At 46.2% G+C, this 14,532-nt stretch overlaps 1 protein-coding gene across 7 annotated transcripts in view; it reads right to left on the bottom strand.

Annotated features, from left to right (window-relative positions):
* The window catches only part of SIDT1 (SID1 transmembrane family member 1), a 106,610-nt gene that overhangs the window by 54,244 nt on the left and 37,834 nt on the right, over window positions 1-14,532 (bottom strand). For 5 of the 7 annotated variants that reach the window (XM_008266930.5, XM_051819041.3, XM_051819040.3 and 2 more), the window contains 2 exons: window positions 12,900-13,021; window positions 11,744-11,914 (listed from right to left, as the gene is read on the bottom strand). The exons of 1 other annotated variant lie outside the window; for it this stretch is intronic. In XM_008266930.5, coding sequence (XP_008265152.1) covers window positions 11,744-11,914; window positions 12,900-13,021 — 293 coding nt within the window. Of the gene's footprint in view, window positions 1-11,657; window positions 11,915-12,899; window positions 13,022-14,532 lie in introns of those variants that run through there. One more of the 7 variants, XM_017347085.4, reaches the window with a different exon arrangement.

The following is a 14,532-nucleotide window of genomic DNA, read 5'->3' as shown; positions in this document are numbered from 1 at the left end:
GAGAGTGCGCACGAAGAGCGAGTGAGCTAGTGCCCACCTGCTTCTCTCACCAAATGCCTGGAACAGCCAGGGGTCCAGGCCAGGGCTGCGGAATTCAATCCAGGTCTCCCACATGGGTGGTAGGAACCTGAGTACTTGAGCTGTCATCACTGCTCCCCAGGAGCTGCATTACCAGGGAGCTATAAGCAGGAGCCAAAGCTGGGGACTAAATTTAGGCTCTTCCTGGTGGATGCAGGCACTGTGACTGGTGTCTTAACTACCAGGCCAACAGCCTGTCTCCAGGTTACTTTTTATATCTTGCAATACCTATGAAGTCACACCTATATAAGTAAGCACTTCGTTTACTTTTGTAAACATTTTTGCCTTTGTATTCTCTTAATTAAATTAATTTACAATTAAGCATGAAGGCTAAAAGTGACAGAAAATGCAGGTTCAAGATCCCTCCTCCTGTTCTTTTTTTCTTTTTTCTTTTCTTAATTTCATTTATTTATTCGAAAGGCAGAGTTTCGGGGCGGGGGGGGGTGTGAATCTTCCATCCACTGGATCATTCTCCAAATGGCCACAACAGCTGGGCCTGGGGCCAGGTTGAAATCAGGAGGCTGGAGCTTCCTCTGGGTCTCCCACGTGGCTATAGGGTTGGAGGACTTGGGCCACCCTCTGCTGCTCTCCCAGGTGCACTAGCAGGGAGCTGGATCAGAAGTAGAGCAGCCAGGACTCAAGCCGTGCCCATATGGGATGCTGGCGTTGCAGGTAGAGGCTTTATCAGCTATGCCACAACACTGGTCCCTGAAGACACTTTCTTTCCATTGCTAATTTTTCTTTTACAAAAACTGAATAATTTTTTGAAAATTACAAATTCCTTTAGAAAGTGTATTTCAAGACATTTAAAGAGTGTTTAATTAAAAGTACTATATCGAAGTCATCAAATGTGAACACATTTTATAAAGGTAATGACCATAATTTAAACTGTGGTCAGACTAAGCTCAGAATTTAGCTCAGAGCAAGGTATGAAATTTTTATATATTTATTTTCAGTAGAACTCATCATCAATTCTAGGGATGATTCTGCTGACCACAGCAGAAAATTTCTGGCCTTAAGTTACCTAAAAAAGCTATAGTTGGGGCAGGTGTTTGGCACAATGGTTAAGAAGCTACCTAGGGGGACCGGCGCTGTGGCACAGTGGGTTAACACCCTGGCCTGAAGCGCTGGCATCCCATATGGGCGCTGTTTCTAGTCCTGGCTGCTCCTCTTCCGGTCCAGCTCTCTGCTATAGCCTGGGAAAGCAGTAGAAGATGACCCAAGTCCTTGAGCCCCTGCACCTGCATGAGAAACCTGGAAGAGACTCCTGGCTCCTGGCTTTGGATCGGCACAGCTCTGGCTGTTGTGGCCATCTGGGGAGTGAACCAGTGGACAGAAGACCTCTCTCTCTCTGTCTCTGCCTCTTTCTGTAACTCTTTCAAATAAATAAAATAAATCCTTAAAAAAAAAAAAAAAAGAAGCTACCTAGGGGCTTGGCATTGTGACATAGCAGGCAAAATCACTGATTAAAGTGATTCCATATGGGCACTGGTTCGTGTCCTGGCTGTTCCACACTCCCTGCTGATGGCTTGGGAAAAGCAGTGGGGAATGACCCAAGTACTTGGGTTCCTGCACCCATACTGGAGACCAGGATAAAGCTCCTGGCTTTGGCCTGGTCCAGCACTGGCCATTGTGGCTAGCTAGGGAGTGAACCAGTGAATGGAAGCTCTCTCCCTCTCCCCATCTCCCTTGATCTCTCTCCCTCTCTCTGACTTTCAAATAAATAAATTAACCTTTTGAAAAATCAGCAGAAGCCACCTAGGGTGCTTTTGTCCCATATCAGAGTCCCTGGGTTTCAGTCCCTGCTCCACTTCTGATTCCAGTTTCCTCTTAATAAGCCCCCTGGGAGGCAGCAGGTGATGGATGGTTCAAGTACATGAGTCCAATCACCCATGCAGGAGACCTGGGTAGAATTCTTGGCTCCTGGCTTCAGCCTGGCTCAGCCCTAGCTGTTGTGGGCATTTGGGGAGTGAACCAGTTCTCTCCCTTTCAAGTAAATACAATAAATAAAATTAAAAACAAAGGAAGAAGTCAAAGTCAACGTCAAACTCAGTTGAGTTTCTGCACCTGGAGTCCACAGCCAGAGCCAGACCCAGCCGTGCTGCGTGTGGCCTGGGAAGTCCTTTCCAGCAGTCTGGGGGAGTGTCACCCGCTGTCACCAGGCAACAGGGAGTTTCAGCTCTATTTGTGGCCACCTCATGGGAACCAAGAGGGCAGTGATTTTCTTGGCTGGCAATAGAGCGCATGAGATTTCCTGAAACCACCTGTTTGCTTGGGTCAAAAATGTGGCTTTTAACCCACTCCCACTCCCACATTTGAATTTCATTGTGGACACTGAGATGCATTTTCCATTTTTTTTTCTTGTTCTTTTATGTTTTATTTTCTGGCAAAATACCTGCAAACTTTGAAAACATATTATTCTGAGATGATCACATTAAAGATCTCTGTCCAGTGAACAGTGTGTGCAAAATAAACACTGTGTCTGTGGCAGATGAACCGCTCTGTTTCCCTCCCATGGTCCCTAGCAGAGGCGGAGGAGGATAATTTTTTATCAAGGGCCATTAACCGTTGGAACAAAGCTGACTGAAACTCAAATGCACCTTTCCCTTCAGGGAAAGAAGTATCCAAATTTCACCTTATGTTGTTTTCAAAATTAAACACAGGAAACGTGTTTATTCAATAAAGATAAGACACTAAACACCAGTTTTGTTTCCCTCTTTTGAGCAAGTAGGGAAGAGAAAAACAGATGGAGTCAGCAGAGACAGAGATACAGATACACGGGACACGGAGAAGATGGGGTAGAGCGGCCCATGGGGAGCAAGCAAGAGAGTGAAGAAATATATACAGGAGGCCGGCGCCGCAGCTCACTAGGCTAATCCTCTGCCTGCGGCGCTGGCACACCAGGTTCTAGTCTTGGTTGGGGCGCCAGTCCTGTCCCAGTTGCTCCTCTTCCAGTCCAGCTCTCGGCTGTGGCCCGGGAAGGCAGTGGAGGATGGCCCAAGTGCTTGGGCCCTGCACCCGCATGGGAGACCAGAAGGAAGCACTTGGCTCCTGGCTTCGGATCAGCGAAGCGTACCGGCCACAGCGCGCCAGCCGCAGCAGCCATTTGGGGGGTGAACCAACGGAAAGGAAGACCTTTCTCTGTCTCTCTCTCTCTCACTGTCTAACTCTGCCTGTCAAAAAAAGAAAGAAAGAAAGAAAGAAAGAAAGAAAGAAAGAAAGAAAGAAAGAAAGAAAGAAAGAAAGAAAGAAAGAAAGAAAGAAAGAAAGACAGGAAAGCAATATGATAGAAAAAAAAAGAAGCAAGGATGAGAAGGCAGGGGAGAGGTGGAAAGAGAGGTAGGGACAGAAGTTCCATCAGTTCTGAGGTACGGCCCAGGGAGCACGAGGAGAGTCCAGCGTCTTAGTCATCTTTTATTAGCAAGTCCCGGATACATGTCCTACTGGGTGCTCAAGCCTCCTGCTTTGGTGGAGGAAAAGATCCCTGTTACCTACCTGAACTATGGACTTTGAGTGCCATTCTCTGTCATCTGACTGCCCCCTGTCATGGCTGCCCTACACCCGCCCAACCCTTCCACCGACCCTCTATAACCTCTGTGCGTCATCCTCACGGTATAAATATAAATTTACTCGTGAGCTAAATCTTTTCCTTCTACAAATATCCGACCTGCCCATGAACTGAATCAGCCGTTCTACCCTACCCCTTCACTTATAAATATACTCATTTCAACCATTTCAAAAATAAATAGTAATTAGGGCCAGCGCCGTGGCTCAATAGGCTAATCCTCTGCCTTGCGGTGCCAGCACACCGGGTTCTAGTCCCGGTTGGGGTGCTGGATTCTGTCCCGGTTGCCCCTCTTCCAGGCCAGCTCTCTGCTATGGCCCGGGAGTGCAGTGGAGGATGGCCCAAGTCCTTGGGTCCTGCACCCCATGGGAGACCAGGAGAAGCACCTGGCTCCTGGCTTCAGATCAGTGCGATGTGCAGGCCGCAGCGCGCCGGCCGTAGCGGCCATTGGAGGGTGAACCAACAGCAAAGGAAGACCTTTCTCTCTGTCTCTCTCTCACTGACCACTCTGCCTGTCAAAAATAAAAAATAAAAAATAAATTAAAAAAATAAATAGCAATTAAACAAAACTCTCCAACAAAATCCATGCCTTATCCTCATATCTCCCTCCTTTAATAGCATCTTATGTCCTTCCTCTCTTTCACAAACCAGCTCCTTAAATGAGTGTTTTCGGGTTGGGTAGTGTGGTGCAGCAGGTTAAGTTGCTGCTTGAGATACCTGCATCCCATATCAAAGTCCTGGTTTTAGTCCCTGCTGCTCTGCTTTTGATCTGGTTCTTGCTAATGTGTCTGGGAGGCAGCAAATGATGGCTCAAGTACTTGAGTCTCTGCCACCCACATGAGAGACTTGGCTGTAGTTCTGGGCCCCTGGCTTCAGCCTGGTGTAGCCTTAACCATTGCCACTGTGGATATTTGGGGAGTTACCCAGTGGATGGCCTCTCTCTCTCTCCCTTTCCCTCTCCCTCTCCCTCTCCCCCATCTCTATTCCTTTCTCACTCTACCTTTCAAATAAATACATAAATCTTTACTTTCACCTTTTGCTCATTCTTTCCTCTATCTTCCCTATCAGGATTTTCTCCCCATCATCGCCCTGAAATTGCCTGTACTTAGGATAACATTCACCCGTGTCATAGTCTTTTTGGACAGTTAGAACAAAATACCATAAACTAAGTGGCTTAAAATGACGGAAACTTATTCCTCGCAGTTCTGGAGGCCGGGATGCCTGAGACTTAAGGTGACCCCAGATGTGTCTCATGAGGGTTTGCTCACTCACAGGCAGCATTTTCTTGTGGCATCTTCACACATAGAAGGGCAAGGAGTCTCTGCTAATCCCATTCCTGAGGGCTCCATCTTCAAGACCTAATCACCTACAGCTCCCACATCCTAGCACCACCTCCTTGTGGTTAGGATTTGAATATATGAATTTTGAGGATACAAACATTCAGATCAAGGCAACTTAGAATGCCTAAATCCAGTGATTGCACCTGCAACTCTCTATTTCTCCATGCACATTGGACACTCATAATCACTTTTTCTGTCTTAAAACACTTTCCTCCCCTAGCCTCCATGACACCTGCTTTCTTGGGGTTTCTCCCACACATCTGGCAGCATCTCTTCAGCCTCTCTTGATAGCTCTTGTTTCTCAGGCCATCCCTTAACTGAGAATGTTACCCACAGTCTTGTTCTTCATTTCTTCATTTTCTTTAGCCACTTATATTCATGGGAAATACATATTCAGTAGATGTCAGTGCCACAGAAATGTCAGCCCAGTCTCTATGTCCAGTCCCACAGCTGTCTCCTGATCTCCAGTTACAGCATAGGATCACCTGGTAGGTTTCCACACTTGGCCATCCCTACAGCACCTCAAATTGCACATGATCATTATGGAAAGCACTGTTGCATTCCTGATCCTATCTCCCCCATGTCTTGTGTCACCAGACTTCTGACATCACTCACTGTAGGCATCATCTTGGCCTTCTCCTTTCTATCACCTTCCACATTTGATTGGTCACCAGGTCCTATTTGTTCTACTGGTGTAAAAGTAATCTGCATGCACCTGGCCCCACCTGAAGCACCATCTTGGTAGTGTGGCACTGACAAGAAAAAAAAGAACCCCAAAAGTAATGTAAATCTCCCCCCAAATGCTAAAGGGTGATTATATAACATGGCACACAACAGAATGGTCTAAAATCTATTACCCATTCATTTCCTCAAATAATCTGCCACTTCTCATTCACACTCTCTCCACTGCAAATCTTCAAGGTATCTACTTAGAGGGCCAGCAGAGGGTTGAAGCCTGCAGGGATTCATACAGGCCTATTTTTCATTCTGCCACATTTATTTGTTGCATTTGTGAAACACCTACCTGTGTATTAGGAATATTTGACTTTTTTCCCCTTACAACCTTGTTACTGTCATAATATATTTGATTTCTAGTACTTTTTTCTCCTTCTCTGTTCAAATTACTTTTCATTTGCTTCTTTGCCTCTAATCTTTCTTCCCTTGACTTCACCTTCCACATTGCCATTGTCATCCTCTCTCTTACGGGAAGGTGGAGATAGTGCTTGAGACATGTGCGTCCTGGACCAGATTGAGTTCCAGCTCCATTCCCAATCCCAGCTTCCTCCTGATGCAGATCCTGAGAGGCAGCAGGAGGCAGATTACGGATTTGGGCCCTGCCAACCAGATGGCAGCCCCAGATTGAATTTTGGAGTCCTGGCTTCAGATCCATGGCTGTTGTGGGACTTTGGGGAGTGAGCCAGTGGATAGGAGCGCTCTCTCTCACTGTTGGTCTGCTTCTCAAATAAATAGCATTGAACAAAATCAGATCTAGGGACCAGGGTTGCGGCACTACCACTTGCTATGCCAACAGCCCATATCAGAGTGCCAGTCAAAGTCCTGGTTGCTATGCTTCTGATCCATGCTAATGTGCCCAGGAAGGCAGCGGAAGACGGCCTGAGTACTTGGGCCCCTACTACCCACGCAGGAGACAAAGACAGAGTTTTACATTCCAGGCTTCAGCCTGGCTCAGCCCCACCTGGTCACTATAGCCATTTGAGGAGTGAACCAGTAGATGGAAGATCTTTCTGCTTTTCCTCTCTTTGTCGGTCTGCCTTTTTCTTTTTAAAAGAATTTTTAAAAGTTATTTGAAAGTCATCATTTAAAAAAAAATCATCTATTATTTTTCACTTTATGTTTCTGTGTGGGAGCAAACTGTTGAAATCCTTACTTAAGGTATACTAAGCTGATCTTCTGTATATTAAGATAATCGAAAATGAATCTTGATGTGAATGGAAGGGGAGAGGGAGTGGGAAAGGGGAGGGTTGTGGGTGGGAGGGACGGTATGGGGGGGGAAGCCATTGTAACCCATGAGTCATACTTTGGAAATTTATATTCATTAAATAAAAAATAAAAAAAAAGCCATATGTGTGAAAGATATTATCTAAGAAAAAGAAATAGAAAAAAAAAGTTATTTGAAAGGCAGAGTTAGAGAGAGAGAGAGAGGTCTTCCATCCGCTGGTTCACTCCTCAAATGGCAGCAATGGCTGAAGCTGGGCCAATTTGAAGCCAGGAGCCAAGAGCTTCCTCTGGATCTCCCATGTAGGTGCAAGGGCCCAAGCACCTGGGCCATTCTCTGCTGCTTTCCCAGGCCACTAGCAGGACGCTGGACTGGAAGTGGAGCAGATGCGACTCAAACCATCCCTTAGATGGGATGCCTCTCCCCCGAGTGTTGTGCTGGGATATAACCACCTCTTTCTCAGACATCTATACTTTATACTCAACATGCCAAAAGGCAGCTGATTGTCTCTTTCTTCCCTCCTCAAAATTCTCATTCTCCACTGGGTGTACCACCCCTTCTAAGCTTCAGTGTCTTCCTTGACCCATCCCATTTTCCTATTTCCCCAATTGACAATTTTTGTCAATTTCACCTCCTAAATCCTTCAACTTTCCTCCTCATTATTGATTTGGACCACTGCATCGGCCTTCTAACTTTTCTGCATTGAGTTTTGTTCCATTCTAATCTATTCCCCACACCAAGTCTCAAGGCAGACATTTGTCTAAATTTCCCAACTCCCCTTCTAAACTCCTTTCACTCCCTCATTCAGGGGCCTGCCATTCCCTGCCTGGACTTCACATCCTTGTTAACACCCAACACAGGGTCCTGCAGTTGAGGAAAACAGGTAGTGGCAAAGTTGTGTGTGTGTGTGTGTGTTTAGGGCAGCAGGAGATAGGTAGATGGCAGGCAGTAATGCTTTATGGATGGATTTTAAAAAATGAATTCTTTATGGAATTAAGCTATATATTTAGGGGAACATAAATACCAACAGAATGGTTGTAAACAAATAGCAGACCTTGCATGTTAAGTTGATAGGAACTCAGACCTGGGAATCAGAGGTGGAAAGTAGCAGAAGATGGCCTCTAGCAGCCACATAGGAGACCTGGATGGAGTTCCTGGCTCCTGGCTTCACGCTGACTCAGCCTTGGCCATTGCGGCCATCTGGGGTGGTGAACCAGTTGATGGAAGGTCTCTCTCTCTTACTGTCACTCTGCCATTCAAATAAAGAAATCTTTTTTAAAATGTAAGATATAAATTGCAATGTTAGGAATTTTGAGTTAATTCTTCTATGTTTTCACAATGCCGACACCACAGTTCTTCCCACAATCCTCAGCTCCTCTCCATCACCCATATCCTCTGGATTTCTGGGTCTGTAGCAAGGCTACTGGATCTAGGGACAGCTATATCTCAGCTACCATCTCCTTTCAGGCTTATCACAAAAGCACCAGTAAATAGGCCGGCGCCACGGCTCACTAGGCTAATCCTCTGCCTTGCGGCGCCGGCACACCAGGTTCTAGTCCCGGTCGGGGCGCCGGATTCTGTCCCGGTTGCCCCTCTTCCAGGCCAGCTCTCTGCTGTGGCCAGGAAGTGCAGTGGAGGATGGCCCAAGTCCTTGGGTCCTGCACCCCATGGGAGACCAGGAGAAGCACCTGGCTCCTGCCATCGGATCAGCGTGGTGCGCCGGCCGCGGCAGCCATTGGAAGGTGAACCAACAGCAAAGGAAGACCTCTCTCTCTGTCTCTCTCTCTCACTGTCCACTCTGCCTGTCAAAAAAAAAATAAAAATAAAAATAAAAAAAAGCACCAGTAAATGTGCATTTTGCAAAGCTCTCGTTGGTTGCTGAGGCAAAGTCACATATTTTTTTTAAAGATTTGTTTTATTTATTTGAAAGAGCTACAGAGAGAGGTAGAGACAGAGAGAGAGGTAGGTCTTCCATCTGCTGGTTCACTCCTCAGAGGGCGGCAACGGCTGGAGCTACGCCAATCCGAAGCCAGGAGCTTCTTCCAGGTCTCCCACATGGGTGCAGCAGCCCAAGGACTTGGGCCATCTTCTACTGCTACCCCAGGCCATAGCAGAGAGCTGGATAGGAAGAGGAGCAGCTGGGACCAGAACCCGCGCCTATATGGGATGCCGACGCTTCAGGCCAGGGTGTTAACCCGCTGCGCCACAGCGCCGGCCCTGAGGCAAAGTCGTATTAAAAAGAGCAGCACAGGAAGACAGGGTGAGGGAATATATTTGCAGTTTCACCAGCATGCAGATTACTCATCAGCACTTGTTCAGACTTGTGACTGCATGACCTCCATTTCGCAAACCTCAGTTCTCCAAAGGGTCTAATGAACTTCCCAGCTAATTGACCTTATAAGTCAAGTACACTGCCACCAGATGAGAGTGCCAGGTCAAAGACATTCAGACCAATCTTGTGAGGCAAGTCTTCTCCAAGGTTCACACTGTGCCCTATGCAAGTCATGGCTGCTACCCTCATCAAATGTATAAACATGATCCCCACATGGTTTTTTTTTTTTTTTTTTTTTTTTTTAATTATTTTTTTTGAAAGATAGAGTGGATAGTGTGAGAGAGAGACAGAGAGAAAGGTCTTCCTTTTCCGTTGGTTCATCCCCCAATGGCTGCTGCAGCCAGCGCACTGGGGCCGGCGCACCGTACTGATCCGAAGCCAAGAGCCAGATGCTTCTCCTGGTCTCCCATGCGGGTGCAGGGCCCAAGCACTTGGGCCATCCTCCACTGCACTCCCAAGCCACAGCAGAGAGCTGGACAGGAAGAGGAGTGACCAGGAAAGAACCAGCGCCCCGACTGGGACTAAAACCTGGTGTGCTGGTGCCGCAGGCAGAGGATTAGCCTATTGAGCCACAGCGCCGGCCCCTACACGGTTTAGTATCACACATGGATTTGTAAATGATTAGACGTAAGCATCATATTTAGAAATTGCCTAAAGGTAGTTGTTCTCATTTCTAAACATTAGAATCATCCAGGGGACTTTAAAAACTGTACTAGTGTCTACTCCTCTCTACCTCTGAAGACTGATTTGATTGGGTCCATTTTACCCACCAGAGAATCTGTTTTCTGCTTTTTTTTTTTTTTTTTTTTTGCGGGATGGGGGTTGTGGAGGAAGTGGGAGGGAATGTCCTCACTCTTGAAATGATCACATCATCCCTTTCAATACCAGAATTAATGAAGGGATAAATGGTGTCATTACATCTCTATCCTTCTGACCATTCATTTAGCCGTGTGCCCATCTGTCTCTATGAGCATTGCCCTATGTCAACGAGTGTAGGGAAGACCAGAGTAAACACTTGGTTCATATTAACAACTCCAGTAGATTCAGACCTCTTTAAAAACTGCTTTAGAGAATTTCAAGAGAGATTTAGAACAGAACAGAACATTCTGATAAGTAGCATATACTATTTTAAATATTCTGATTTTTAAAGTTAACTTTTTATTGTACTATAACAATGAAGAAAATAATACCCATTATAAGCATATATTCGGATGAATGATCACTAGATAAACATAACCATATACTAATTTTCTAACCAAAGGTACTATTATCCTGACTTCTAACACTACAGAATAGTTCTACCTGGTTTTCAAAGTTTATATAAATGGAATCAAACAGCGTGAATCCTTTTTGTTTGGCTTCTTTTGCTTTACCTTGTGAGATTTATCCGTGCTGTCTGGCATATGCATAGCCTGTTCCTTTATATTGTTGTGTAGTATTTTCCACAATTATATAGCTAGGAGTTGGGCATATAACAAAAATGGAATTGCATTATCAAGCCTTTTAAATTATAGAAAGTTGACAGTTGCAATGGTTTCAACTTGCATTTATTATTCCTTAATTTTATTTGTTTGGAAGGCAGAGAGACACACATACACACACAGGCACATACACACACACACAAAGAGAGACAGAGAGAGAGAGAGAGAGTCTCTATCCACTGGCTTTATTCCCCCAATGCCTACAACAGCTGGGAACTAAATTCAGATCTCCCACATGAATGGCAGGGACACAACTACTTGAGCCAATAGCTGCTGCCTCCTAGGTTACATATTATCAGCAATCAGAAGCAGATCTGAGACTTGAACCCAGGCAGTCTGATGGAGATGCAGGCATCCCAAGTAGCATCTTAATGCTGGGCCAAGCACCCACTTCTTAATTTATATTTTTGATATCTAATGAGGCTGGGTTTTTGTTTATTTGTTTTTTTTACCATTTAGGTAGCCTCTTTGGTGATATAACTGAATCTCGTGTTTATTTTTTTTCTAGTAGGCTTGTGGGTTTGTGTTATTTTTTAAAAAAATCAGGGACAAAAATAATACAAGGCACTCCAAAGAGGTCACATCCCTACCTACTTTCCCAACCTGCAATAACAATAAGGATAGGAAGAATAGCTCAAAGCCTTCCTTAAAAAAAAAAAAAAAAAAAAGACTCCCTTTAGGAGTGTGGCACTGGTTTCTAATACAAAGGAACCCAATCACAGGTAATTCTTGCCGGCACCACAGAGGGAGGAGGGTCCCTTAAGCAGACAGACCTATGAGACTCACTGCTGTTAACCCTCTGCACCATGCCCGTGCTATCTCTCTCTTGCAAAGATGGAGGCTCTGCTGCCCAAGTATGCTAACACAGGATGCTAGGTGGATGGCTTCCTTCTAGAGTGCTCACCTGTAAGGAAGGAAGCTGAACTGAGCGTCCTGAGCCACAGAAAGAGCAGACAGGGGGACGGGAAGGCCACAGCGAGTCCTGCTTACCGCAGCTGGAAGTGCTTGATCTTGGTGACCAGCAGTTTGTAGTGAGCACCGAGTGGTGCCATGGATGCCACATCTACAAATATCAGTTGTGTCAAAGGTCCTGTCTCGTTGGTTGCTTCTGAGGGACATAACGTGCGGCTCACTTCCTGGTAGTTGTAGCTTCTCTGGTATCTACGGCCGGTAGAAAGAAAGAAACACCAGGAACAAGGAAGACTTAGCAGGTAGCAGGGAAAGAAGTCTGTCATCTCACTTCTCTCCAAATTTGCTTTCAAGTCGTTGCATCCTAAATTTCGGACTGGACCTATCAATAGTAATTTTATCACCAGTCTTGTTGGCACTAGTTCATGTGAAATAACAGGGACACGAGGCCTGCTCTGGACTGACCAGTGCATTGACACAACATTTATGTTACATTCAGCCATCCCCCCGGACTCAGTGATGAAAAAAAAAATACCACCTTTTGAAGGGGGATTGTCTTGATAAAACAGCCAGTTGATTCTTTTTTGCCACTCTTTCAACTTTTTCCAAAATAAGGAGGAAAGAAAGTCTCAGAGTTCAAATCAAGGCCACTGGAGTCACCATTTCAACCCTCAAATTCCTCAGCCTTTGAGAAGTGATGGAACACCTCGCTACATGCCTGTTTCTGTATGCCTTCCTGGAAGTTCTATCGTGCCCTCTGTAGCTCTCCCCTGCGAAAATATAAACTCCAGGAAGACTGGGATTTTGTCGTCTTCCCAGCACCCACCACTTAGTAGTGCTTAATAAATATGACTGAAGGAAGAACCCATGCGTGGGTGACATTTTGAAGAACGGTGGAGGTGTCACTCATTTATGTTGAGTGCTGGTCCTGGCCCATTGGATGCCTATTGGACAATCATTATCCAACCAAGAGCCACAAAATCTCATGGTAGAATTTTTAAATGTCAAAAGTTCTTCCAGGGGCTGCAAATCTAGGTAGAGTGCTAATCTTAAATTCAAAGAGGATGGATATTGAACAGAGCTGAACCTGTCAAGGTCTGCGTTATGTCTGCACTTCGCATGCATCGTCTCTCAACAGTCCAAATGTCTGATTTCTCCTTTCACCAGGGAAATGACCGAGTAAGTCTAGGACACTGAAGAAAACCAAATGCTGTTGCCCGAGAAAAGATCCACTTACAGTCCTTGGAAGAGCAGAGGCACCTGCCAGGACAGCACCTCTTTCTGCTGGCGAACCACAACGAGGACCGGGTAGTCGAGGTTCTCAGAGGAACTGTTCACGTGCACCCGCACGGCGGTCACCTGCGTGGCAGGGCAGAGACAGGCACTGCAGACCACACACACGCCACACACGCTGTACCAGCGCCACTGAAGCTCGGAAAAACCTCACTCTCTGACAGCTGCTTCTCACCACAGATCATCCAAATGCCCCAGTTATTTTTCCTCATGCGTATGGGACGGGACTGGGTCTCCACTGCGATTCCCTTGAAACCACTCAGGGAGATGTACAGAAACCGACACCTGGGTCCAACCTGGGGCAATTCCCCTGTGGTTGTTGGCTGGGGGAGGCGAAATGATGGAGCCTTCAAACTGCAGGCTGAGGACTCGCTCTGCGCGCTCAACCAAAGCTTCTGAGGCTAAGTCCAGAACAGAAGAAAGAGCGATGTGCTTTCCTTCTTACAGGTGCTTAAATATAAATGCTGAAGATACAAACATCTAACAAAACACACTCCCCACCCCACAAAAAAGCTAAACACTCTGCAAGACCTCCATTGCTAACAAACTTTAATCTGGGTTTGGTGGGTCACTCTGTGTACCACATCAAAACGTTAAAGCCACATTTTGTTAAAGGATAACAGACGATCTGATGTTCCCCCCACCAACAAACCCCAGTGTTTCCCCAGGAACAGATACCACAAGGGCTGCTCCAGGAATAAAGTGGTCCCTGACATAATAAACTCTTTCAGGGGCTGCTGTTGGGGCGTAGTGGGTGAAACCACCATCTGAAGATGGCCAAATGCTTCGGCCTCTGCGCCCACATGGGAAATCTGGATGAAGCTTCTGGCTCCAAGCTTTGACCTGGCACAACCCTGGCCATACTGCTCATCTGGGGAGTGAACAAGTGGATGGAAGAACTCTCTCTCTGAATTTCTAATAAATAAATAAATCTTTTTAAAAAAAGTGTGTGTTGGGGCAGGGGCAGGTTTCATATCGGGCAGCTCCAGGGCCCTTTCTAACTATGCAGTCAACCCAAGGATTTAACCCTCTTGCGTCTGTCATAAAGACAGAAAATTGAACTATGGCCCTAGATCCAGACTCATTGGGTGTGTTCCTTCAATCTTTTTTTTTTTTTTTTTTTTTTTTTTTTTTGACAGGCAGAGTGGACAGTGAGAGAGAGAGAAAGAGAGAAAGGTCTTCCTTTGCCATTGGTTCACCCTCCAATGGCCGCCGCGGCCAGCGCGCTGCGGCTGGCGCACCGCGCTGATCCGATGGCAGGAGCCAGGTGCTTCTCCTGGTCTCCCATGGGGTGCAGGGCCCAAGGACTTGGGCCATCCTCCACTGCATTCCCTGGCCACAGCAGAGAGCTGGCCTGGAAGAGGGGCAACCGGGACAGAATCCGGCGCCCCGACTGGGACTAGAACCCGGTGTGCCGGCGCCGCTAGGCGGAGGATTAGCCTAGTGAGCCGCGGCGCCGGCCCTTCAATCTTAATAATATCTATTGCAGGCAACAGAGAAAAAAATAGAAGAAAGTCAAGGTAAAAAAAAAAAAAAGAGTCAATTTGATCTTCCATATGAAAAGTTTTCCCTTAATG

The sequence above is a fragment of the Oryctolagus cuniculus genome, chromosome 4 (genome assembly GCF_051225735.1).
Source record: "Oryctolagus cuniculus isolate XC-2025 breed Fujian yellow rabbit chromosome 4, ASM5122573v1, whole genome shotgun sequence".
In the NCBI taxonomy this organism is placed as follows: domain Eukaryota; kingdom Metazoa; phylum Chordata; class Mammalia; order Lagomorpha; family Leporidae; genus Oryctolagus; species Oryctolagus cuniculus.
Note: the sequence above shows the minus strand (reverse complement) of the source record. Positions and strands in the feature narration are given on the sequence as shown.